General features: G+C 33.2%; 3 protein-coding genes across 3 annotated transcripts; 1 reads left to right on the top strand and 2 right to left on the bottom strand.

The window, feature by feature from the left end:
- Window positions 1–2,915: 2,915 nt before the first annotated feature.
- On the top strand, window positions 2,916–10,465 carry LOC25493794 (DDT domain-containing protein DDR4). The gene is made up of 12 exons (XM_013602404.3): window positions 2,916–3,544; window positions 3,641–3,751; window positions 4,865–4,951; window positions 5,081–5,118; window positions 5,200–5,281; window positions 5,848–5,954; window positions 6,071–6,236; window positions 7,581–7,673; window positions 7,821–7,944; window positions 8,790–8,832; window positions 8,959–9,153; window positions 9,234–10,465. Exons 1-12 carry the CDS (start codon window positions 3,131–3,133, stop codon window positions 10,039–10,041), a joined length of 2,268 nt encoding a protein of 755 aa, XP_013457858.1. The 5' UTR covers window positions 2,916–3,130; the 3' UTR covers window positions 10,042–10,465.
- Window positions 10,466–12,943: 2,478 nt separating this feature from the next.
- LOC25493792 (AAA-ATPase ASD, mitochondrial) lies at window positions 12,944–14,913 on the bottom strand. The gene has a single exon (XM_013602402.3). It carries the CDS (start codon window positions 14,663–14,665, stop codon window positions 13,103–13,105), a length of 1,563 nt encoding a protein of 520 aa, XP_013457856.1. The 5' UTR covers window positions 14,666–14,913; the 3' UTR covers window positions 12,944–13,102.
- A 6,766-nt stretch (window positions 14,914–21,679) lies between these two features.
- Window positions 21,680–26,089, bottom strand: LOC25493791 (hydroxyproline O-galactosyltransferase GALT5). The gene is made up of 7 exons (XM_013602401.3): window positions 25,235–26,089; window positions 23,681–23,913; window positions 23,308–23,598; window positions 23,094–23,222; window positions 22,826–22,999; window positions 22,370–22,477; window positions 21,680–22,243 (listed from the first exon to the last, which is right to left on the bottom strand). The coding sequence occupies exons 1-7, from the start codon at window positions 25,935–25,937 to the stop codon at window positions 22,031–22,033; spliced, it is 1,851 nt and encodes a 616-aa protein (XP_013457855.1). The 5' UTR covers window positions 25,938–26,089; the 3' UTR covers window positions 21,680–22,030.
- Window positions 26,090–27,873: the final 1,784 nt, after the last annotated feature.

Genomic DNA, 27,873 nt, shown 5'->3' with positions numbered 1-27,873 from the left:
CTTCATGCCAAAAAAAACTTCAGTCCAGTACATGTGTCAATTTCGCGAAATCATTTTGAAAAATCATTATACATGCATGGTCACAAATAAAGTCAGCTGCAAAAAAAAATTCAGACAAATCTTTAGGTCACTAAATATATCAGTTGCCATAATATGAACTGAAGTGAGAAAGAATGCTGATGAACCTGCTTGTGGAACAAAAAAATTCACCGACCCACTGCCAAAGATATTAAGATAAGACTATTACATTATGAGATGAAGGAAGTCAACAATACAATTGATTGAGTTAGCTTGTCTATACAGGCGGTTGATAGTGCCTTGCAATATGCAACTATTACAAATTTACAAGGTCTGAAATAAGCTTCTCAGTCAACAAGGCTTGTCAATTCCTCTCTCAACCCTTGGAGTCCCGTTCGACAGCTTCAAGAGAATCTTGAGGTGCCTCGAGGGACTCTATCATGAATTTCAACTGCACTCTGCTTGACCCAACCCTTCTTTATTGTTTCCTTTTATGATGATGATTAGAGAGTGGATCTTGATGATAGAAAATCCACATCTGGGTCTTGCATCAACTTAAGCCTTAATTAATTTGGTCTCTTGGTGGTCAAAGAATCAAGCCCTAATGGTTAGGTCTACTACAACTGAGGTGCTCTGACTTCAATCTTTGTTGACTGGGCTCAAAAATACCTTTTAGCACCTTAATCTTGTATTGTGACAATTTGAGCACAGTTGCTCTGTGTCATAACCTAGTCCTACACGACAAAATAAGCATATATGGACCTGAATATATTTTTCCTAAGGGAGAAAGAAAGTGCTCAGCAAGAGTCTTTTATGGTGCAACACATCCCTGCTACTCATCATTATGCAGACTTGTTGACCAAGCTTTTATCCCCTAAGCTTGCAACTAACTCTGTTGATTCAACATTAATAGTTGGTCTCTCTATCCACCCCTTATTATAGGAACCTCTAGCAAAAATAACGAGTATTAAAAAAGTTATTGAAGTAATAAATTTATTTGAAATGTGCTATCATAAAAAAGAGAGAGAATATGTTTATGGTTTTCAATAGTAAATTAAATAGGGCATTTTTGAAGAAAAAAATCGTTAATGTATATGAATTTTGCAAATGGTCTTATATTAAAGAGACTTAAAAAGTGAAAAAAGGTCTTAGGTGGACATACCATAATTATTTGAAGTTGTAAAACACCCGACACAGTTTTTGTTTTGAAAAAAATTGGAGAAATAAAATGAAAAATTTTAAAACTGAAGAAATAAAAATATTTAAAAATCAAATTCATATTCTTTTTAAGAATATTGTTTTGATTGTCAATAAATGAATTTACGAAGACCAGACATCTATTAAGCCGATCAACATACATGTATATCATGGACAAGTACTACTCCATGTTTGAAGGAGAAACCAAACAAACACCGAGAAAGTACATATATTCACGAACAATGTAAAAAGTGCAACGAAGTAGAAATGGAATTTAGTTCTTTATTTGTGTTTCCTTTCTCTAGAGTTTTGATAGTACAAATGATCGAACACATCAAATCACAAAAGAGAATCTAACTTAGCCCATGGAGTATGCATTATGCCCCCCACATACACACAACAAAACTTAGTACTGTAATTTTATGAGGTGAGGTCCCTCTTTCTTTCTCTTTCTATCTATCTCTCACTCACCAATTATTATAGTCATGCTTCAACAAAACATCTTTCGTCCTCTTATGAAAAACTTCATCACTTAGTCAGACGCATGCTTAATTTAAAGCTTCTACTTTTTCTCTTCTTGAAAACACAATTAGATGAACTGAACACTTTGCATGGTACCTGGCTAAAATGATATTCAATATCCAATCATTTATGTCATGTTATTTTATACGTTTAATTATTTTAAAATAAATTTTACATATTGCGTACCAATCTCAAAAAAAATATTCTAAAGCGTTTTTCTTAGATGGATTAACTTTGTTCATTCATAAGTGTTTCAATAATTACTTACATGAAATGGGAGTTCAGTTTACTTTCCGTCTCAATTAGATTTTAAACTTTGATTATAATGATGATGCAAGTTTTATGACAAACCAACTTAAATTGTAGTTAAAATGTTATCATAAAACTATTCATTTATTTCTTTCCCTCACTACTTTTTAGCTAAATTAGATGTACTTTTCGTCTTTTTATTTTACTTTACTTTTCCTCTGTGTGTAAACGCAAGCAGAAGGACATAGAAATTTGAACTAAATGTACACATATTGTGATTATGGTTTGGAAAATGTTTGTTGTACACTCATTCGAGTGTATAAAGTTTCAAAGAAAAAGAAATGTGATAGTTTGATGATGTCGTATAAAAAGAGATGGGATAAGATGAGATGTTAAATAAGCGTGGAAATATGAAAGTATACAAATATCATACTTGTTTTTTTTTTAAGGAAACAAATATCATACTTGTACTTGTTGTAATTTAGATGATTGATATATTTTTTAATCGCTATAAAGAAGGATGCTTCCCTTATTTCTCCTAAAATCCTAACATTTACATTCTTGGTTGAATTTAAAAAGATAACCTCTTATCAAAGTCACAATATCATCATAATTTCGTCAAACTCACTCAAATTTCAAACATTCAAAGAACCGGATGTTAAACCCTTCTTACCAATATAATATAACATGGTAACCATTGATATCTGTCTGTAAAAAAAATAAATATTAAAACAAGGTAAAAGATAAGATCCAACAAAACAAAACAGAAAAGAAGATTTAACCCTAGTGAAGGCAGCAAATCTAATCTAACATAACTTGAATTGAAAACCAAATTTCAGGTAGTGGTACTGTCTCTCTTCTCTCAACCAAACAAAACAAAACAAAACAAAACAATCACCACTCTCTCTCTCTCTCTCTGATTTTTTTCTTTGTGTTTTTCAGTTTCATTACTATTATTATTATAACATTAACAACATAAACAGTGTTCATAAGATAGGGTTTTATTTGTTATATTTGAGGGTTTGAAATTGGTCCTTCCTTTTCCAATCTTCATTCTCTCTCTTCAAATCCAATGCTTATGCTTAACCCCGTGATCCTCTACATGTAATCTCACCATAACTTCCATAAACCCTCCTTTTCAATCATGTCTCACGGATCTCCTTCTCCGCTTCCCGCCGACCGATCACCACCTTCGCCGGAACCCGATTCCCAAAATCCCACCACCACCGCCGCCGACGCGGTTCCCAAGGAGGAAACAGCCACCGCTCCACCACCTCCGACCACGAGAAGCAACCGTCCTTCCCGCGCGTGCACGATTCGCGCCGCTCAACGTCTCTATTCCTCTCCGCCGGTAATTGAACGGAAACCGAAAAAGGAACAACGGCGGCAGCGTGAGAGGGAGAGGGAGAGGGAGGATTCTCCGGAGTCTTCACCTTCTCCGCCGTCGCAATGCAGTAAGATCGTTACCCCGTTGGTTGAACCGCCGTCTGAGTCGCAGTTGCCGCGGTGGAAACTCCGGTCGATGTGGGAGTTAGCTTCCGTACTCAATTTCTTGAATGTGAGTTTAAAAATGTGATTTTTTTCATTTGGGTTATGTTACTTTTTGCTTTTGTTTTGAAAAGCTTAATTTTTATGGTGTTTCTTGTTGTTGCAGCTATTTAGGCCCCTGCTGAATATCTCGCTTGAATTTTCTGCTGAAGAGTTTGAGACTGCTCTTCTTAACCCCAATGACACTTTGTTTTACATTCACATGCCTTTGTTAAAGGTTGGTGCTTTTTCTTCAACTTTATGTGAATGTTAATATTCTATCATGATGATGCTTATTTGCTTTCTTTGTTGATTTTTGTTAATGTTGCAATGTTTGTGCTTTTTAAGTTTCACGTTGAATTGCAAATTGTAGTTTTTTAGCTGGTTTGATTGCATTTTGTTGTTGCATACTCATTGGAAATTGCTGGTTTTCGTTTTGCATTGCTTTCACTTATTCTTGTTCCCAGCATAAATTAAGCCATGTGATTTGGGGATGTCTGTATGACATAGGTGAAAACTTGCCTAAATTTTCTAGAGTTGAGTGAATCTGACTTACATTTTGCGTTGCTCTTGGGTATTCTTGTTGCAAGAATAAATGCAGCAATGTGTTTTGAGGATGTCGTTATGACAAAGGTGTTGGGTTGGCCTGTCTAAATCTTCTATCTGAGTGGGTTTAACGCGGGTGATAGACTTGAGGGATGCCCAACGGCTGGGACTTGTGATGAAACTTTATCTGATTACATTACTAATTGATGATATGGCATTGGACTTGACCAATATAATATTCTGAGATGGTAATAATTGCTTGTGACTGAATTGCATGCTTGACAGAGATTGGTAAGTAGAGAGAAGGTACTTAATTGGGAGTTTTTTTTTTTTTTATTGTTTAGTTATATGTTAAGCCCTTTGTTTACTTTCTAAAAGTGATAAGTATGAACTTGCAAGTTTCTTTAATCCATGTGAGTGTCAAATTCGGGACTTGTTTGTTTGTGATGCTCTAACTTAAAGGCCGAATTTACCTCTAAAGAGTAGAATGCCACCGTGACGGGTTTCCCGCTTTCTGCCATGGTCAGCCATCCGCAATCAAAAACATTAATCTCTTGTAAGGGGGTGGATATGTTGTTTAGTGGCAAATATTAAATTAGAGTAGGTAAAGTCAAGAATGCTTGTTTAAAAGCTACTGTACTTCAAATCCTGCATGAGGTGTCTGGAGTTGTTTCAGCCACCGCTCTACCGCAATGATATCTCTCAATGTCTAGTTTTATTACCTTTAGAAAGTTGTACTTTCTTTTCTCGTGTTTGCAAAGCTCATACCGGTTTGATATTAACATTTTTTTATACCTTTTGATAGGCAATCCCTCCTATTACACGAGTGGCACTCACACGTGATACTTGGATAACCGTATTATGCAGAAAATTGAGAGATTGGTGGCATTGGGTAATAATATACTTCTACTTTGTGTGCTTATATTTGATTAATATATATATATATATATATATATATATATATATATAATTTTAAATTTAAATTTTCGAGAGCTTATAAGAGGATGGAATTCACGTGCAGGTTGCCGAGGGGGATCTTCCGATTGTTGCTTCACAAGGGTAAATATTATTGCAATATTTAAAATCCTATAATGTTAATCTATACAATTCCCTAGTCTCAAGTTATGCTTAACTCTACAGGGCGGAGATTGAAGTATATAAATCACTTGATCCAGCCGTCCGTGTTATCATCTTAAAAGCATTATGCGACATTCGTGTTGAGGTATTATTAATGCATTTATCTGTATATTACATCTTTTAATCATAAATGGGTGAACTTTGGTATGGTAGGATGACATTCCTTTCCCTTATGCAAACTTGAATATTTGTGGATGATTAGGCATTGTTGATTCATGCCATGCCTGAATGAACTGCGATTATGTATGTGCATGACACTATATCTCTTTTTTCCTATGTTTTTGTTTTGTTCTGTTACAACGAGTCTGTTCTGGTTTATTTTTCATGCCTCTTATCTTTCACATAAAGCAGCTCTTTATACTTGTGTTGTTAATAAGGTTGATCAGTGTCAATATATTGCCATGTCATGTATTACAATCCACATTTACTTGTCTCCATGTGGTATTTTCTTTTTCAAAGACCAAAGACTTCTCTGTTTGATTAGCCCTTATTTACCATGGATCCTTTTTTTTGGGGGGTAGTTAAACCCACTAGGCACATCCACAATTCCCCCTTGGCAGAGAAACAATGGCCTGACATGGTCTTACTCTGATTATCCCTTTTTCTATTTTACCATTGATGTAATGATCAAATTTGAGCAATATCTTGCAGCAAGAAGATATCAGAAATTTTATTGACAACTCAGTCAAACATGGTGTTCAACTTTCAACATTCCGTAAAGAGCGTATTGGAGGTGATTCAAATGGCATTTCTTATTGGTAATATACTTTTGCTTTCCCTTCATCGTGGTCAAAATTTGGAATTTCATATTAGAAAGTTATTGTACATCTAAGTCTGTTTGTAGTTTTATTCATTTGAAATTTGATTACTGCAGGTATGAAGATGACCCCGTGATTGGTCATAGGTTATATCGAGAAATAAGAAAAACTGAAGTGATTCAACCAAGGAAAGGGAGAGCAAGAGGTTCCCAGGTTCTCTCTAATACGTCATACCAGTGGGAAGCAGTTGCTACCAATTTTGATGAATTTCAAGATGTTTCTGTAAGTTGCTGCTTTAGCTGGTTGATCTATGTTCTTGTTAATTACGACTTTCCATGGAACAGTGAACATGTAGTGATTATTGAGTTGATTGCTTGGAGTTGGTGTTATAAATTGTTAAGCCAGATAACAAATCACTTAAAAAGTTTAAAGATGAATACATCGTTTTGTTAGGAACCACAAAATATTTCCTATTTTTTATTATTATTAGAAATCTCAACTTATATTCAAAGGAAACTTTATTAAAATACTAAACTATAACAGAGTAGGAATTCCAAATTACGTATTGTCTATGAATTACAAATACATTAAATTCACAAATTATCTAACAGTACCTAATCATAAGTTAAATGAAAACTTTCATGTTTAGAATCACCAGAGATTCGTAAAGATTGTATTAATATTTATCTCATTATTCAATTTTAGAAGGCTGCTAATAAATCATTATTTGATGTCGTTTCACAAGGCTACTATTAAATTATTACTAGCATACCGAAGCTATTATGGACAGATTGAAATTTTTTGTGGTTGAATAGGATTTAACTAACCTGATTAGAGAAAATTTCTGCTAGAATTGTTCATGGGTTCACTATCGATTGGAATCTTTTCTTACTATGTGCACAAGAAAACTATATTACCCTAGGAAGAGAAATTTACTAATGCTTGCAGAAGCAAGGCAAGTACAAGTACAAGTACAAGAAAATCGATAACATACCCTTTTGGACATTATCCTGTTTGCTATATGCGGTGGAAAAAATACCATGTGCAAATTATCAGAGAATCACACATATAAATGACTAAGCTTGATTTCTGAAAATCCAGTGACAATATTCTTCAATTTAGTAGAACTTAAACATACATATGTTATGGGTGCTTGTCGGTTTTATGGGTTCTAAACAAAGAAAGGCATGCAAAATCTTTTGCAATCTTGGGATGAAATGCTCTCAAAAGCGCAATAAATCTGTACATCTTTGCCTAGCATGTTTCATGGTTAATACCTAAATCTGATTGAATCGGAAAGTTATTTATTTTTGAACTTGCAAGCAATCATTAACCACACAGGTCAAAGTTAGTTCCACAATTATTTAATGAAATCAGATGTTTAATGTGGAAGCAATTGTCATGTCAGTTGTTTGATATTCTGCTTTTGGTCAGTGTTATTCTATTTTATACATGAAATTTTAATAATGCTGATATTCGTTTAAATCCAGATGAATGGTTCCGCCCGTTTTTTTTCTTTCCATCTTTAGTTATTTTAAAAGAATTGGATAACCCTTTCCGCTGCTTTTATTTTAAATTGCATATACTTTTCCTATATTTGATCAATTCTTTCACCGGTTTACTCAGGAGAAACTTTTCTCTAGTAAAAACAGAACAGAGACTTCTGTTGGGAAAAAGCTGAAGATAGACATGCTTCCGGAAATTGAGAAAGTTCACAAGGTACTCTAGGGTTGAGAAATTTGAGTAAAATTGGTATTCCTATAACTCAAAAGTGTGCTATTTTTTTCAAAAGTAAAAGAATCTTGATTTGTGCTCCTTTAAGGATCTTAGTTACATTTGTAACTGATATAAAATATGTTGGCACAGAAAAAAGAGAGATTGCTGAAAAAGCAACACAGAGAAGCTCTTCTTCTTGATAATTACTTGGTTACTGATGGGCTTTCTGCTGGGCGTGCACTTCGTGACAGGAAACATGTAACTTACACTTTCGGTAAGAGCAAACAGTTCAATTATAACTCGTACCAACATTTTCACGGTGTTGGTAGTTGATACCTATATTACATAAGGATTTGAATTTTGATTTGACAGAAGGGAGTTTTCCCTTTTGTTCTCATGTTCTTTATACCAGTTACCTAGTCCTTGTGTTTTAGTCTGCAGTCCTCCTATAAAATGCTAGAATGTCTGTAAAAACTCCACTGTATCATAATCATCTACATCATGCCTTTTGGGGAATATCTGGTTTTAGTAGTACTGCCCTTTACCCAAGGGCGAGGGGGCTGGTAGAGTTGCTATAGAGATAATGTATTGAAACTTTCTGGTTACTCCTATCCAATAAATGTCAGATTGAATTTTCCTATCTATGATGGTTAGCCCTTTTCAACATGGTAGATTTTTTTGACAAAAATCAAGTTTTTATATACCAAAAAAAAAAAAAAGAATCAAGTTTTTAGGCCATACTTGGTTTTTGGTAATATAAGGCTAGATTTAGCGCAATGACGAGGTTGCACTTGATACCTGATGACATTGTGGTCACTGATTTTAGTTGTAGAAACAACTTCTCCCATGCTGCCTTTGCCTCCTGATTATCACAATGAATTTAGACTTATGATTGGCCACCTTTTATTTTTTAAATCATTTTGGTTCAAGATCCAACAAACAAAAGTAACATTAGTTACATCCCTACCATTGTGGTGGTGATATGTGGTGAGGCAATTTAGAAACGAATAAATTCATTGTCACATTTATTTTTGGTTGGATAGTGATCATCTTACATCCAGAGTATCCACTATGTGCTTGTTTACATCAACCTAACTTTTGCCATTATTGTCGGTGCAGATGATTATGATCGATCCATCAATGAGGCAATCAAAGTAACCAAGTATGTGCTAATACACTTTCCTTCTATGTTTGTATTTGTTGTGTATGGGGAAGGAGATGGGTCAGTCATACTCATTCACTGATACTGTGTTCTCATGGCATATTTATTTTTTTCCTTCATTGTCAGGCGGAAACAGACATCTCCAGAACCTATGCCCAGGAGAGAACCAGTAGCAAAACCTGACGCTCAAACTAATGGTAACCATGGTCCTTCACACGCAGCACAACATCAGAATTTTGGTATCTCATCTACAGAATCACCCGGCTCTGACTCTGACTCTGACTCTGATGAATATGATAATACTGACAATTTGGACCGAAGGTGCATAATATTTATTTTTTCCAAATCAGCTCAGATGCCTTCTATCTAAATTTTGACTAATAATTTTATTTTAACATCAGCGGTCGTCGAAGAACGAAACCTAAGCGGTATTCAGAGAACGAGTTTGTTGAAGAAGTATCGGATTATGAGCCAGAGTTTGACAGCGATGATGATATTGTTGGAGAAGCTGTATATGATGAAGAGTATCTCAAGAAACGCAAGCAAAGAAGGAAGCATTCTAGTAGCTCTGAAGGAGATGAAGAAGATGAATGGGATGATGATAATATAGAAGATGAAGAAGAAGAGGAAGATGATGAGGAAGACTCGGGAAGCATCAGCGAGGATAGTGACAAACCCCGCAAAGTCAAACGATTGCCTGGCCGAACTAGAAGGGAAACTAAACGCAGGTCTGTGGGTGAGATTCAATCAAGTCCAAGACGCAGTAGGAGGGCTACTAGAAATCGTATAGATTACCGACAATATGAGATGTCGGATTCAGAAACCGAGTTCACCAAACTCAAGAAGTCTAATGCATCAGCTAATCACTCAGATCCCAGCGAGAATGAGATTGAGAATGATAATGAGAATGAGAACGAGAATGATAATGAGAATGAGAATGGGGAATATGTGATGGAAAGTGAAGATTCTGATAGCATTGAAGACGGAGATCATGAAATGAAAGTAGATGAGCCTGTTGGTGCCCCTGACACTAAAGTTGAAGAGAATGAACAAAACCAGCCTCCTGAAAAATCAAGTAGTCCTCCTGGTCAAGATGAAGTTGAGGGCACAGGAAAGAGACGTTTCCTTGATTTGAATGAGCTTGCCCCTAGCCCTGGTTTTGATGATGGTCCAAATACAATTATGAAAGATGAAGACAATGACTACTGAAGCTTCTTCTGTATGAGTGCAGGGATTGTAGTTTTCTATCTATATCAGGGACGAAGCCTGTGTGTGTGATAGTAGAATTATAAATTTTGTTATAAGCCCAAGAGGAAGTTATTATCAGGTCTCCTCCTATGGCATAATCTGAGAAGCCCTTGGTGCATGATTTACCACCAGAAACTGTAAGCATGTTAAGTTATGTAGATTAGTTAGTTAGTTATTTTTTCTCCAAAGGTTCCACCAAAATGAATGAGAAATTGCTACGGGTTATTTATTTAGCTCATCCAATCAATGTACAATAGTTGTTAACTGGTACTGTAACTTTAAAGAGAAGTGGCTTTCAGATTATAAACATGTAGTTCTCTTCCTGAACCCAATGTTAATCAGCATGAGCATATGAGCATCTCGGCTGACATGAGTTTTCTCTCCATATTCTGATCTGTTTGAAACTGACTAGGGAAGACTGAAGATCTTGAGTAAATCAAGTTATCTATTAGAAATCCAACATTAGATAGAAATGATGGATAATAGTGACCTAGATTATTAATCCTCTATGCCAAATAAGTTGATCTGGTATTGAATGGAAAAAAGAATACAGGTGATGTTGTATTGTTTCAAATGTATTTGAAAATGGTGTTGAGAACTTGTTAAGCACAGTCAGTGTTGGAATTTTCCTTTTACAAATCAGTATCACTCCCTCCAACAGTTAAATCAAATAGAACATCTTTGAGTTGCTACCTACACCTCTTTTTTTCTTCTTTTCTACTCACCCTTCCCTTTCACTCCTTGCATGCCCTCTCCATCAACCTTATCACAGACCCTCAAATTCATTTGCAACACAGCAGCCATTTATGTCATTTAATCAGTTACACATTTCTTGTTTAGTAAAACAACATTAAAATAATTTGATACATCTTATTATATAATATATATTCTTGGTCTCACCTAGAGATATATTCAGATCATAGGTTGAGTATAAAATGAACCCATAAGATAGTTGGTCCATAATGGACCAATTTATTTCAATGTTAGATTAGAGCATTCCACATAAACTTATCATGGTCTATCTATATTATATCTAACACACATCAACTTTATCTCTCTGCACACACTATCAAATTGGAAAGAAGCTCATATTCACATATAAAACATAAAATAAACTTTCTAAACCACCAGTTCCTTCCAAAGCATTGGTAACTTTCTTCCCCTAATGAGATCAATTTATGCTTACAAAGTTACATCAAAGTTGCATTGTGAGATCAATTTAAACATCAAAGTTACATTGTGAGAAGAATAATCGATGAGAAAGAAGTTCCTCTATTTAAGCTTGGGATCAATTTCAACTTTAAATCCATCACCATAATAATTTTCTGATTTAGTTATATATTGCTACAGCTAATCTTGAACCTAACGCCATTTCAATGGAATCAGAGGGAGTTCTTGAATAATATTGATATAAAAATTGCCGTTTCACTAATTTGGAATTTGAAATAATAACAAGCAAATGAAAAAATACTAAAGAGTGAAAGGACAGGGAATTGAAGGAGTGGAATGGGTAATTGAGGAAGTAGAGAGATTGGATCCGGTTACTAGTGAGAGAGAACAATGAAAGAGATAGAGTTGGTAATGGCTAAGATTTAGTGTGGATAGAGTATGATAAGATTTGATGGATAGTCTAATCTAAACATTAAAAAAATTGGTCCAATCAATTCTTCAATTGATCCAAGCTAAAAGGCACCCAGATCATAACCTCATACTTCTTGAGTTTGTAATCCTCATTTCTCTCTCTGTAGGTATTTTTCCTATCACTGTCTTCTTCTGTAACCATCTTCTATTATTTTTGACGTTGATCCACAATCCTTCTTAAGTTCACTTGCTAAATCATCTCACTCCTTCCAAATCTCTTTTGTATGTATGCTTGCTTTGTTGCACAAACACAACTTTTTCTCATTCAACTAAAAGTTCTTTGTTACATATTTTGTTTCAGATTTTTCTTATAAGTATCAGAAATTGTTGTTGTCATTATGTGTATGTTACCCTTTTTTTTCATAATGTATTTCATGTATATATATATATATTGAATTGAGAACTAAAGTCTTGCCACAGAACTTTTGTCTCTGCTACAAGACAAGAAAAACAGCTCTGCCTGCAACGATGTTCCTTTAGAATGGGAATGGATTTGAATTTAATCATTCATAGGACAATAACCATATTAGGCAAAAGATCATTGGCGATTGATCAAAGCTTCCAACGACTCTATTTTAATGTGTTGGCAATTCACAATCTCTCTTTCACACCTCTATATAATGGAGTGAAGACTTAGAGTTTTAGACAGAACAATACCAAGAATTACAAGTGCCAAAACTCTTCTGAAATTGTTCCGCATTCAAAAAGTTCACTTGGAAGTCTCTCTCTCTCTATTTTTATCCGCTACATCTAGTCCTGAACATCACTTCAGAAGCAGAACTCTATCTGCTTCTGATCAGTGTTTTCAGCTTAAGAGAAAAAGAAGAAAAAGCCAACACAATTCAACCCCCTTCTTATGTTTTTCTCACCTTCAACCTCAAATAATTTCATGGTGACTATACTTTCACCTCGAAACCGCAATTAAAATTAGATTAGTTGTGTATATATCTTGTCTTCTCATTAATACAACAAATTAAAAGATATTTTTCCCTTTAAAATTGAAGAGTTTATTAAGAAGAAAGAAAAAGGAGAAATTACTATTGAATCACCAAGGAGAGTATGCAAAAGGCACTTTTCTTAAAACAAAAATGTGAATTTGTTGATCCACGCATGCAACACTCACTCACGTTAAATTCAATATGTATGTTGCAAATTGGAGTAAATGTAATGTAACCATTTTTCAAGAGTAAAAGAAAATAAAATAAAGGAGTTACTAATACCATTAACAATAAAGTTCAAAATTAGTCTCATAAATAGTAGGAAATCAGAAATTTTATATGCTAAAACATACTATACTACTTACAATGATAAGAAATGTGCCTAATATTTTGCCCTTAACTATGTCATAATTTCCTCCATACAAAATCATGACACAAATTTGCTACCTCTGAATTTGCTTCATTGCTTGATCATCTTCTTTCTCATCACCAACAACCTCACCATTTTCCTTAATAGGACTAAAATGTTCCACTTCCTCATCTTGTTCATTAATTAAACCACTACTCTTTTTTACCTCCTCAGCTTTTTTATCAGAAAGAGCTTCAATCAAATTTGAAAGACACTTATCAGCATCATCCATTGGAGACTTAGGCATAAGATTCTCAGCAACATCAGCAGGTGTAATCTTCACTTCACCAATTAGCCTCTCAATACTCTCAAACAATGCATGATTCTCAACCCTTAAGTAATTATTAGCAAGCACTTTAAAACCATTAAAACTACAATAAGAAAGTTCAATATGTTTGTCCATTCTACCCCTCCTTATAAGTGCAGGATCAAGCTTCTCCACATAATTTGTTGTGAAAACAATTAACCTTTCACCTCCACAAGCTGACCATATACCATCAATGAAATTCAATAGCCCTGAAAGTGTCACTTTGCTATTCCCACCCCCACTACCACTACCACTTCCTTCTTCCTTCACCTCCTTCCTCACAGCATCAAAATTAGCCTTATTTTCATTCTCATCATCAGAAAAAAACTTACTTTCACCTTTTTTCTTCCTTTGACCTGTAAGATCAAGTGAACAATCAATGTCTTCAATAACAATAATTGACTTACTTGTAGTCTCAATCAAAAGCTTCCTCAACTCAGTATTATCCTTCACTGCTGTTAACTCTAAATCATAAACATCATAACCCAACAAATTAGCCATAGCAGCAATCATTGTTGATTTACCAGTACCTGGAGGACCAAAAAGTAAATAACCCCTTTTCCAAGCTTTACCAATCCTAGCATAAAAATCCTTACTTTTACTAAAAGTAACCAAATCTTCAATAATCTCTTTCTTCTTCTGAGGTTCCATAGCCATTGTTTCAAAAGTTGCAGGATGTTCAAAAACAATGTGACTCCACATAGTTTGCTTATAGCTAGGCCATTTGTAACCAGGACTGTTTGTATACAATTTCCTCTGTCTGTTCCTCAAACGAATCTCTTTCCCTTCTTTCATCACATGATCCAAATATGAACCAGTTATTGTATCTCTATACTTTTTATGAAAAGTGAGTTTGTAGAATCTCTTCTCTTGTTCTTGATAATAAGGCATGGATCTTGATTGTGACATAACTTTGCTACAAACCCAATAAACCTTGACACCTTTATAATCATCAGTTACTCTTTCATATTCATCCATGGTTAAAACCAAGTTGGTGCTATCTTTTCCAATCTCGGCTTTGAGTCTCTTTGCACTCTTTGAAGTGTTAGCACTGAGATAAGCTTCAACAGCTCCATAAGCATCACTTCTTTTGAGTCTGTCACCTAAGAATTCATGGAATGAAATTCTTATGTAAGGATAGAAGTAGTCCATGATTCTGTGACTGTATTTTTCAAAGAAACGTAGAAGTTGGTATGGACAATATTGTCTTATGATAGCCCAAATGAACATGAAACTTGCTAAGGTTGATCCCATTGTTGTCCACATTTCAGTCATTTTGTAGGAAAACATTGTTTGTGTGTTTTGTGTTTTTGTGTTGTTTTGGATGATATTGAAAGGAGATTATTACAAGGATTTCTTCTTTAATCTCTTTGGCTATGTGAAGGGAAAAGAAAAAGAAGAATTGAGTGGGGATGACAAAGAAGAGAGAGCCAATGCATATAAGAAAAATGAGTCAAATGACACTAAGATAGTATATAGTATGCAAAATTCTAATGTGATTTTTATTTATTAAAATAGGAAAAGGACAACTAAGGTAGAATATTGGGTTCCACTAAGTTTATTTGATTTGGTGGGACTATAGATGTGGAGGGTGGTTTAAGACCTTGAAAAATATTGTGCTGATTTGCTGTATCATGTGTCTTTATTATACAAGAAAGCTTTATGAAATGAGGAAAAACCAGAATCAGGTGTCTTTACATGTGCATATTGATTGACTAATCATAGAGACTGGGAACATGGGGACCGGAGAAGAAGTTTATCAAGTGCATGTTTGATATCACGCTAGATTTAATGAAATTACAATGACGCTATGATTTGAACAAACTTGCACTAACGGTATGTTTGGATCCATGTCAAATCTCGTGTCTCAATGGATGTTGAACATGAAATTCCCAAAGCTACATTATAAAGCTTTTTTGCGTTGCCGCTCTATTTCCCCGCAATTTTGTATGAAAAAAGCGGGGCACCAGTGTGGTCGAAGTGGATTTCACATGGCAATAACGCATGGCATAACATGGATTTGCTACATTAAAAAACACGCAATTACATATGTATTAATTGAATTTGGTCATTGATTTGAGATCAATCAGCTCACGTTACACTTTCACTAATAATTTTCACTGTTAACTTAAGATAGGACAACCAAGACCAATAAATATGTCATACATTTAGTGCTTGAAATCTAATTATGTAACATAAAAACGATGACATGGGTGGAAATCAGTTGGATGCCTAGTAGCACACTATTTTTACTCTCCTGTATATTAAGTGTCATCCTAAAAGGCTAAAACAAATGTGGCCCCTTCTAATTTATCAAGGGTTTTTTTGAACCAAACAAGTGAAATTCTATTGAAATTGGTACTTAGCCGTCAATGTAGATAGATGATGAGATTCTCAACTCAACATAACACATAATGGGGTCCTTCTCATGCTAACATTAATTCACAATACTTAATTTCATGTTCTTCTGTCTACTTCTCATTGTCTATTACATGACATGTCATTTTCCTCAAGTTGTTCAAACATGCATATATAATAACACAACACAGTGGCAATGACAAGAATAATTAAAGTTGGTAAAGTTACTCCGCTGATGTTTTTTTTCTTCAATTTGATCCATGTTAGATGTTTGAATCTTATCCATTAACCACTAACCACTTTTATGGTCTAAAATGTTTGACGAGTGTTCCCTTATTATAATGACGTAGAGAACCATGAGGTCATCAAATTAATTCCATCTTATTTATGGTTCAACATTCAAAATTCTAATGATAAATTATCAGAAGTTCTCAAGGCCAGCCAGCCTGGAACTCCATCAAAAACATTTCACAAATATGAAATAGAATCCACATATATATGGCCTTAACCTTAGAGAGACACACGTATTTATTTTGCCAAAAGAAGAAAAAGGAATCAAAATTATGAAGATCACTCACACCTGGCTGGCTGGCAGCAGAATATGAGGAACTTATTATCTACGCAAGTGATGCCCATCCCATGTGATGCCTGCTGTTGTTACCAACTGATGAATGATGATCATATAGCTATAGCTATAGCCTATACATCATCATCTTTAATTAACACCAAAAGTAATAATTGCTTATGTGAATTTTCATGTTCATATTCAATCCTCTATAGTCTTTACTGTAGCTTACATAACAGGGTTTCTTTTTATGTAACATCCAATAACTTGCATGACCAATCGAAAATATATAGTATTATATTTCTAAAGAGGAGGTACATTAATTCACTTATTCATGGTAGTAAAAAGCACACAGTTACACACATTAACTATGCATTTATCATATTGATTTGAAATCACTTCAAGTTTGTCACGTAATTATTTCGTCAAATCTGAATCATGCAATTCTAGTATAAATTCACGTTGCAAAAGTTGTCACCAATATAATAACACTCATAGATGACAAGGGCATGTAGTACTTCCCCAACAATGCTATTTAAACTTTAGCAAAGTTGGATCTATAAGAAGATATTAAACTTCTACAACGTGTTGAATTAAGGTTTAAATTTTGGTTGAAAGAAGTGCTTACATTTTATCTACGACACAAATTGAATCGGATTATCTCCCATAGAACTTGATTGAAAGAAGTGATAGTAATTTTTTTAACCAAAACAAATTGTTTTATTTAAAACAAATATTAAACATGTTATAGTCACATTTACACATAAGTCACTCTCAAAAGTAATTTTCAGTAGCTATCAATCCGTAACGGAAACTATATATGGAACATACAGCTTTATGCAGTTTTGATGAGCTTGCTTGCAAAGGACTTTAGAAGACAAAATTACTATCACTGTCACCCATGTGGCAAACTCGTCCTTTAACCATAGTATTCAACAAAAAGACACAAGTTTCACTGTTGTTACAACAAAATGGTCTCAAAACCTTTCCAATTCTTCCTTATTAAAAATAAATAAAGGAATATATAGTTTGTCTTGGAGGATAAAAACGAAAATGATTGAAAAGAAATACACTAAGCAAGCAAGAAAGCTCTATTGTACTTACTTTTTGCGTATTATTTTAGCTCTAATTAAAGCTGTAGTTGGATTGGATCGATGATTCGATATGAACTTTTGTAAATTGTAATTAATTTTAGAATAATTGAATTCTTCTTCATATTTTGAGTTGTGTACTTGTGTGCATGCGGCAACAAGACAAATTTGTGAAGCAATAATAGAAGCTAGCCGAAATGTACATGCATAGCACTACCATCAGTAACCACTCTCATCTTTGCACTTATATTATTCTATTCATAAACATATCACATTATTTGTATAAAAATAATCAGTTTCATCCATAAATTTTTCATTTTTTCATTGGTTTAGTCTCTAAACTATTAAATTAATTACAAACTATTTCTCCATCAAATTATTTGGTCCTTCAAGTTAAATTTCGGCTAACATAAATAAAAATGCAGAGCAATAGCTTGAGTAACCACTCTCATATATATGCACATTTAGGGTATCATCAATAGAGGTTTCTTACGTATTAGACACCACTTCGATATCCCTATTGAAATGAATAAAACTAGTGGCTATTAAGAAGTGTTAATTATACAAGCTTTCTCTCTCTCCTCACTTTTTTGAATTGTTGCATCTTAGAAAGATGGTGCTTATTAATTTTTGACGTTAAAAAATTATGAATCAATGATGTTTAATGGTTGTATCCATTTAAAAACTCAAATAAAAAAATTAATATTGTAGATGCTCTTATATTATTTATATGCAAAAATTAAGGACCACCATATTTAACATCAAAATTTTGATGTCAAAAAATTATTTCTTTCATAATTAAAAATTCCTTAGTTTCACGATCTATCTTTTATTCAAGTGAAATATTTTTTTAAAAATGTAAAGTCAGTCTAATCAACAACTCAAATAAAATCAAAGGTTTTGTCAAAAAAAAAAAATCAAAGGTTGGTATTACATTTGAATGTATAACAAATCACAGGTATGCGAAGAAACATAAATTTCACCCTTATAATTTTGGATGCTTCATATAACCCTTATGTGAGCTATTTTCAGATATTTTTACCTTTGATATGAGCCATTTTCAAAATTCGTTTAAATATTTTTGAATTAATTACAGTTTTGATCCTCATATTTTCACTCACTCACAGAGTTGATCCACCTCATTTTAATATCACTTAGTTTCGGTCAATTTCTCCTATTTTTAAACTAAAAAACAGTGATGTGACATATTTTAAATGATGTACCGTACAATATGATGATTTAGAATGATCATGCCCATGAGATTACCTAAAAACTCCCTAAAACTTTAATTTAAATATGATACATCACTATTTTTAAGTTTAAAAATTTGAGAGAAAAAAAAAAGATCAAACCAGGTGAGTTTAAAATAGAGGGGCAAATTTTGTGAGTGAATGAAAATAAGGCTAAGCCAATATTTTTTTAACCGAATGAAGGTAAAATATGAAAAATCCAAAAGTACAGTGATGAAACATGTGTTTTTTGTTTTACAGGCTATTTAAGGTGTTGAGCTATTTTAGAATAGTTCATTCCCTTAGATAACATGATAGTTACGTGAGAACCAAGAAATTACAATGAAATTCAAGAATGTCTCTCATAAGAAAGGAGTTTTAACAAACAACCAAGATATTACAATAAATCCAAGAATGTTTCTCACAAACAATTCAAATGAAAGTTCAAATGATTATAAACTTATGAATTATGATCTTTCTTTTTAATCAAAGGATTCATTGCATTTCATTCATAATCAGTAGCTCAAGAAATATGGAGATAACATAATAGCTGTCATATGGAATATCATAAAATATGGATGTCATTGTTAGCAAACGAGCAACCATATTATCTCACCGCATGATAAAATCAATCATACAATGAGAAAAATAATGGAGGGTCATCTTACATTGTTCTAAATTACTACAAACTTTAGATTAATCATTGATCTCATTAAGAAAATTGTTAACCAGTCAGAATCTATAGTGACATGGATCTAGTCTAGAAAATTAGAATAAAAAAAGATAGAATCTAAATTGATTCAAGCTACACAAAATCGATATTACTCAAAGGTTAAAACGAAAGTTGTTTTTAAACCTAAATTTTTTGCTAGCAATTGGTTTTATTTCTCGTGACACATTCAATCTAAACTTCTTTTACCAAAACTAAATTGATTTAAAATATTATACCAAGTAATTTGATAACATTCAAATTTCAAATTAATTTTCTTAATTATATTGAACATCATCAAATTCACAGTTTCTTTCTTTCAAACACGAGATTTTCTTTTGATAAAAACCAGTTAAATTTGCACATATATTTTTTCTGATAACGCTCGGAATTAGACTTGATTCAGGTCATTTAAATTATTTTAGAAACTAATATAATAAGTTCAAATTATAGAGTGATTTGATCGGATGTGTCTATAAAAGATTTCACGAGTATTTGTGAAAACAAATTTTGTTTAAGGTCCTCAAAAGTCAATTAAGAGTAAATCAAGGCTGAGTCAAATTAAATATATTTTGCGAGATCCTTAACTCATTAAGTAAATCAAGGTTAAGTGTATGTTAGATATCATAGTAAATTTATTTAATCACAGTGTTCGTTGTGCTTTCGACAAATCCGTCCTGGTACACAAGAAATGAAAAAAGATTGAAGGGAGGAAATCAAAAGTTTATGAGCATTTGTGGAAACAAAACGTTTTATTTAAAACACTTGCTTGCCATGTCACTCTGACTAGCAACCGATAGGTTGGTTCTTTTAAAAAGAAAAATATAAGTCACCGATTATAAGCTATGTGAAATTGACATCATCGATACACATTTGATTTGATGTTCATATCATGGTTTCTTATTTTATAAGCACCTTAAACTTTTTGCCTAATGACGTAGATTTTAATGCATGCATAGTATGGTTTAGATTTACACTCAACCCTTACCTTGTCATTCCAACCAAAGAAGGGAAAAAAAGTTCTACGAAGATATTTTGGGTGTAGTAGGTTGTGGTGGTCTTTTAGCGAATTTCGATGGTAGATAATTTAAAGGATACTTGCGCAAAATAAACATTTGTTATGTTCTCACGGTTGAAATGTGTGGAATATAATTGAAAATGCAACTTGTTCGGAGACAAGGTTTTCACCACCTTCAATGAAAAGCAGCTCAAAAACTTTGGTTGACATGATCAAATGGAACATCAAAATTAATGGCAAGCCACCCCACCTTGGTGTGTAGCGTGTAGCAGAAGGAAAATAGAAGTGGTGACTAACTCTCTAATGTTATGGAGACTCCTTCAAATGAGGTTTTCAAATCTGCTTTTTAATAACATTTTCAGAACTTACATTCCACTGGTATTCGAGTAATTATGTAGTTTTTTCGCTTGCGCCTTTAGCCCTCTTTTTCAAAAAAGAAAAGTATATGTATCCCTGTCGTAATATCAATTTTCGGCAATGCAATCAAGGTAGAAAGAGACAATTTTTGAAAGAAAAAAAAAATTAAGGTGAGTCAATAGTGTCACGATACATAAAATAAAATAAAAAAAGACCTTAAAATCCAAAAAAAACATTTTAATTTACTTTTATCTTCGTCCAAAGATACTAGCGGGATTTAAACTCAAAATCATCAAGTTTAAGATCTATCTTTTAACTCTTGTATCAAATTTCCACAGTTAGACATGAGTCAACTATAAAATGTTTTGAAATATTTTTTTTTTAAGGAAAATGTTTTGCAAATTGTGTAGCTAATTTTTTAAAAGTGTAATATGCTCTTTTCAACTCAAAACTTGATTTTTGTTTTCCTAAGTTATGACCCTACAAAAAATATTGAAAAACTATATTTTTTTTTTTGTTCCTTACTTAATATTACCCAAAAATATATTTTAAAAAAATGTGAAGGTACTGGTGTGTAATATAAAAAAAAATAAAAAATAAAAAAAGTTTTATGAACACTCTTTTCAACACTCACACTATCATTAGATGAAATTAATATTGATTCTGCCGTTTTAGAGACGGATCCCGCATAATTTTGGTAGTGTTGAAAAGAGTGTTAAAGTGAGTTTTCTTAACGTTCTTCTAAGAAATCAGTTTAAAACAAAACTTAAGGCAAGCACACTAGCACAGCCCCATAAGAAACTCTACCAAATTCAAATGAAAACCAAAGCCAAGCCACCTGTGATAGATACCTTGAAGAAGAAAAGACTAAAACTTGAAAATTAATAGTAAAAAATCCCAACCAAAACCCAAACTCACTATAATTTAGAAGAAAATACTGAAACTTTAAACCAATAAAAAAAGGCTGCAACTTTGCGTAATATTCATGTGACATTGACTTAGATCATGTGCCTCACATTAAAAGATGTGTTAATAACCTTAATCTTAGCAGTATGTTAGCAGCATCTCAATCCACCACTCCCTTTCATCTTTACCAATCCTAGCCAAAACAAATGACCAGCTAGAAAGGGAAAGATGAGATAACCAGGTATAACAAGGTGTTAATGAAAAAAATTTATCAGAAGAAAATAAAAGGCCATTTATACAGTGCTAAAATTTCTATCTGAGCTCCGATATATTTACAAATATATGAAGCTAAACTATGACTGCAAAACTTGTTTTCTTTGTTCATCTATAAATTAAAAAATGGAGTCTAATACCCCACTTTGTTATCTCCTCATGTTGCAGCATTGAGGACTTGTATGCCGCTGCAATTTATCCCAAAGGCACATCATCTGCCTTGGAGATTGGTAATGAGCTGTGTAATAGCCTTCTATACATCCAAACTGGCAGAATCTTAAGCTATGAGAATAGTGTACCGATATCGTGCTGTTAAATTGCTCTACCCACATTCCCATACTCACATCTTCCATTTTAAACAACTGCATTAAGAAAGGAAAAAAAAAAAAAAAAAACTTTAATCACAATTATCGCATTATGCACCGACATGGAGACTTGATCAAATAACAAGCCAACATGGAAAGTGTGCAGTGATATTTTACACTCACCCGTAATTTATGCTTCTCAAATTCAGAAACAATGTAGTGTGCGATATCATAAGACAGAATATACCCCGGTCCATTAGCATATGGTGGGTAATCCTCTTCTGGCCACTCCTGAAAACAAAACGCAACCAATAAAAATTAATATTCTCAATCAGAAAAATTATCACCAGCAATAAGTTATGGACAAAACTTAAAAAACATCTAGATAGGCTTTGCTGCTCCTCTCACAAAGGGGCAGTTTTTTATTTTTAAAAGACAGTATTTTACACATTTTCAAAATATAAAAAATGTACAAAACTGCTTATTTGTGAGAGGAACGGCAAAAGCAATACCTACAACACTGCATCTAAGTTTTGTTCTTAAGTTAAATGTGATGAGACAACAGCAACTCGTAATTTTCTCTCTCAGACAACTACCGCTCCTTAACAACGAAAAAACATTGCATCAGGTTCTGATTACCTCGTATGTCACAGCCCATTTACCATAGCGCAAAGGTTTGTGGTGATAATTTATATTCCCAATATAAGCACCCATAGAATCTGGAACCTTCCTTACTTCGTCTATAACAGCATCCACTCTAACAAATGTGTCATCATCACCTTTCATGATGTATGCCGCAGATACTCTATTAACCTACAAACAATGTAGCACATCTTATCTATCCTCTGATTCCTCTTGAAATTTATTCATTTTTCAATCTGAGAATTTTAAACAAATAGCAACTTACCCCATATTCACATATAGCCACTGTTTTCAACACAACAAGGTCATACTTATCCATGTAAGGCACTATAACAATATCTCCAAAATATTCTGCTTCCTTCTTCAACTCTGCATTAATTTCTATTTTCGGGTGCTGTAAAAAAATTGAAATGTCAAGAACCCCGCAAGAAAATAAATAAGCATGAAATCAAAAGGGTGTGCTATCTCATCAGCATTACCAGTGCTACAAAGAAACGAGCCACCACTTCTGAAGATTTGATAAGGCTATGCTGCATCCACGACTTTCTTACAGCCATCCGCTCAGCGAAATGGTTTCCAGCTGATAGGATGCCGATGAACAATTCCACACCAAACTTAGGTAGTGGTGGGGCACGCCATCTGGCTGAAAATTCAAGATGCTGTTGTGGAGAAATATTAGGATGCGTTGAAGGCAAGGAGGCAGCAAATATAGAATGGACATCAATATCTCCATGTACAGTGAGTCCAGTAGCATCCTCAAGAGTAAAGCCCTGCTCAAATTACAAAAGCGAAATTAAAAAATGATACAAATCCATCTAATGGTCGGCAAGTTGAATGGCATTCATTACTCACAGTGCGATAAGGAAACGAGACCACATGCCTCCCATCAACATTAAAATGATAGCCCTCCAATCCAGCACTAACAGTAAGAACAAATAGCTTGTCCTCATTAAATGGGAATGGCCAATCAACTGTTACTTTTTTCGGCCGACCTACGAATCTATTCAACCACCATTTTGATACAAACTCCTCTGCTTGCCTATCATCTCCCCCAATCCACTTCTCGCACTTCACCTGCCCATCGACTGTTTCAAACAAGCAACAACTCAATTTCGAGGCATCACAATTATAATGAATAAACAGTACATCAAAGATTCAAAGATAAACTGGACTATGGCATGATTACACTACAAGACGGTTATTAATGCCATATTCCCACATAGTAACAGTAGAATCATTTCATCTATTTAGTACATCAATGATTGAAATGCAAAATCAAGCCACTTTTTATCCACCATATATAATCTCCACTTCGTTCTCTTTAAAAAATTATTTAATTTTAAAATATAAAATAGAGGAACTTCAAAAACAAATGGTGAACCCTGGATCTACAGCTAGGAACTTCACTACCAATGAGCGGTGCATACACTCACATAATCAAAACAAACACTCCCTTTGCCAATCAACTTAGTTGTAACAGTGTTAAAGTGAAATAACATGCTTCAATGATTTTAGTCTAAAATCAAATTCAAAATAAAACATAACGGAAAACTTTCAACGGCAGTGTATATTTTATCACTTCAAGACAAAACTAGTATTCGCAACCAACATGTATATATTACCATCACTCTATTCATTCCGCATGAATTTGAAGTATTGAACACATACATGCTTACATCAAAGATGAACTGGACTATGGCACAATTTCATAACAAGACAGTAATGTATGACACATACCCACATAGTAACTGACATTAACATCATTTAATCTATATAGTACTTAATCACTCAAATGCATAATCAAAGCACCGTGTATAATCTGCATTTAAGTGAACATTTGACCAAAGTAACTCTAAATGAACTTGATTTTTGGTGTATTTTGAAATGTGGCAGGTTGACCCAAACCCGAAGCTACAGCCTGGAGCCTCACTACCAATGTGCTACCGAAACACTCACGAATTAGAAGCAAACACCTACTTTGTAAAATTAATTTCATGTTAACTGAGTTTAAAGTGAATTAACATAATTGCATGTTTTTACTCTGAAATTGAATTCAATACAAAACAACAACAACCAAGCCTTATTCCACTATGGTTTATGATGAATCAAATTACATCATAATGTTCTATCATAAACCATATTAATATCCAACTTATTAATCTCTAGATCTTTCTTAATAGTTCTCTTATAGCTTGTCTATGTCTTTCTTTGTCTCTAGTAATCTGACTAATGTAAAATTTTCAATCCAAATCAAATACTACTTTTTATTACTTCAAGTCAAAACTAGTATTGGCAACCATTAACCAACATGCATATTCAACTTAAATAACAATAGCTCAAAAATAAAAATCAATACTTTACACATGCATTCATAAAATTATAATATAAAGTTAGAATAATCATTACCAGTGTCTTGATCAGCCCTTGATTTCCAACCATCACATCTCAAAGAAGTACCCCACTGCATCCTATAACAAGAGTTAAGCTCAATAACAGGCTTCCCACTCCAATCCCCTTTCAACCTTGGATTGAAATGCAAAATCCTTGGTGGGTCTTCACCTTCCACCGTTTTCAAACCCTGCAACTCCAAAAAAAAGTGATTTTTCCCTTCCGAACTCAACGGTTTTCCAACCACCGTTATATGCGACCCTAACGTCAACCCACATGGAATCACCATCAAACTCCCATTCGCCGCAAACTCCGACCCGGTAACCGAGACCGATCGAGGACATGACCCGGGTCGTTTCTCGGGTTTCGGAGCGGTTTGAATTGGGGTTTGCGTTTTTGCAGATTGAAGTTCATTCCAAACGCGTTTTCCATCTTTGACCGATAATTGATACTCTTTGGAATCGAATGCGGCGTCGTTTAGAATCAAACTAGAGAGAATCGAATCAGCTTTTTGATGGGTACTAGGTTGTAGCTGTTGTTGTTGTTCGAGAACGTGTCTTTCGGAGCGAGTTACGGCGGTTTTGTTGAAAACAAAAGGGATTTCAAGAGTGAAAAGAAGAACATAGAGAACAGCGATGATGATGAGAATTTGAAAGGATCGTTGCTTACAAAGAGAGGAGAACAAAGATGTTACCTTTGTTGTTGTTCTCGCTCTCTTCATCGTTTTTTGCTACGGTTTTGCGATGACTACGATGTTTTAAGAGTCAAAGAAGGTTTATGTTTGAGTCGGCGGTGTTGGTAGCATTCTACGGTCACAAATAAGGAATTTGTTTTAAAGTAGTTTGAGAAGAACTAGGAAAGTGATTGATCAAACTTTTGAACTGATTTTAAGAGACAAAAAGGGGAAGAGATTTCAAATTTGCTAAATAGGAGTTTTATTTTTATTTTTTTACTCAATTTTTCTTAGATTCTTTCTTCTTTGATTTTTTATTTTAAAGAATTATATTCTTATTTCTTCTAAAGATTTTTTTTTTTTGGTGTCCGGATTCGAACATCACGCTTTTCATATTTTATGTACAAAATTTTGCTAAAAAAAAAATTATACTAGAGATTGTACAAAAAAAAAAATATATATATATATACACACTAGAGGTGTGTGATATGTTGGTTGAGTTCGATATTTGGGAGATAAATTTTACACTTTTATACCCATAAAAAAAATTACACCAATTAAAAATACTTGTTTGGGTCGTTTGTTTTTTTTTGTGGCCGGGGTTTGAACCTGGACCTTACATATTTTATATATTGTTTATACCAACTGAGCTAAGTTCACGAGGACTATTTGTCATTTGTTTATCATAAGAGATGAATTTTTAATCGCTGTATTATTTATAAAAAAAATAATAATATTGAATAGAGTGTATTTGTTTCAAGGTTATCACAAATACTCGTGCATATGTAAGGTTATGAATTTTGTAATCTCATATTTGGTACAAGTTTATGAAAATTGTTCACAAATATTATTTATTCAAAAGAATATAATTTACACACAACTTTTTTATTCTCAAATTAAGAAGATGGGAACTTTTTATTCTCAAAAATGAAATATAACTACTCACTTTCCTCTATTTTTTATTTCTATTTTATATTTTAAATTAAATAATTTTTTAAAGAAGTTTCCTAGAAATATAAAAAAAATTAACCAAACACATTTATGAGAATTATATTTCTAGGAATATGATTTCTAAGAAAGCAGATCCCATGAATATATTTTTAAATCATGTAACACACCATTAATATTGCATTTTAAGTTCTAATTCAAGTCAATCCTATCCTAATACAAATATATTTATTTGACAATATTTTAAGTGAAAATGCTAACCGGCGCATGGGACATCGGTTAAAGATATGACCTTATTTTTTTTCTTTCTTATTTAGTCTAGTGGCTAGAATTCATCCAATAAGGTAAATATAACCCTATTTTAAGACTCTCTAAAATACTACTACATTATAATTAGAAATTAAACTTAGTTATTTCGAATTTCATTAAAGTGAAATCATTAAATAGGATGCAATACAATTAAATACTATGATGTGATTCGATAAAACATTCAATGTTGCTTTTATTTTCATTATTATTAACACGCATTCAACAACTCATTATAATTAGAGGTTTTCTTCTTAATTCTACTAATCATATCATTATATAACTTGAAGAAAAAAATTGACAAGAAGTTAATTAAGAAATTTAAAATGGGTTTTTTGACAAAAATTTAAAAATGGCTGGTGACACGGAAGATGATATTTTGTTTAAAGAAAGAAGGTGATATTTTTCTATTTACTATTTTTTAAATTTTAGTTTGTGCGCAAAATTAATTTAACATAAATAATTGAGTAATGTTTAAATTAAGGTGCCTCAAAAAAAAATGTATAACTTCAGGTAATCAGACTAGACATGAACCAATATATGTAACGATTTAAGGTTCAAAAATTTGATCGGAGTCGGTTTAATAGTGATTAATGGGTAGTATACTTTTTTTAAAATCTATTTATGAACATTTGAAGCTTTAAACTGACCTCTCTCATTGATTTGCCTATGTGATAACATTACAAGATCATTTTAACATACCTTCACTCACATTACCATATGTATATTA

Source organism: Medicago truncatula, chromosome 4 (assembly GCF_003473485.1).
Source record: "Medicago truncatula cultivar Jemalong A17 chromosome 4, MtrunA17r5.0-ANR, whole genome shotgun sequence".
NCBI classification, from domain to species: Eukaryota; Viridiplantae; Streptophyta; class Magnoliopsida; order Fabales; family Fabaceae; genus Medicago; species Medicago truncatula.
This window is presented reverse-complemented; position numbering and strand designations above follow the sequence as displayed.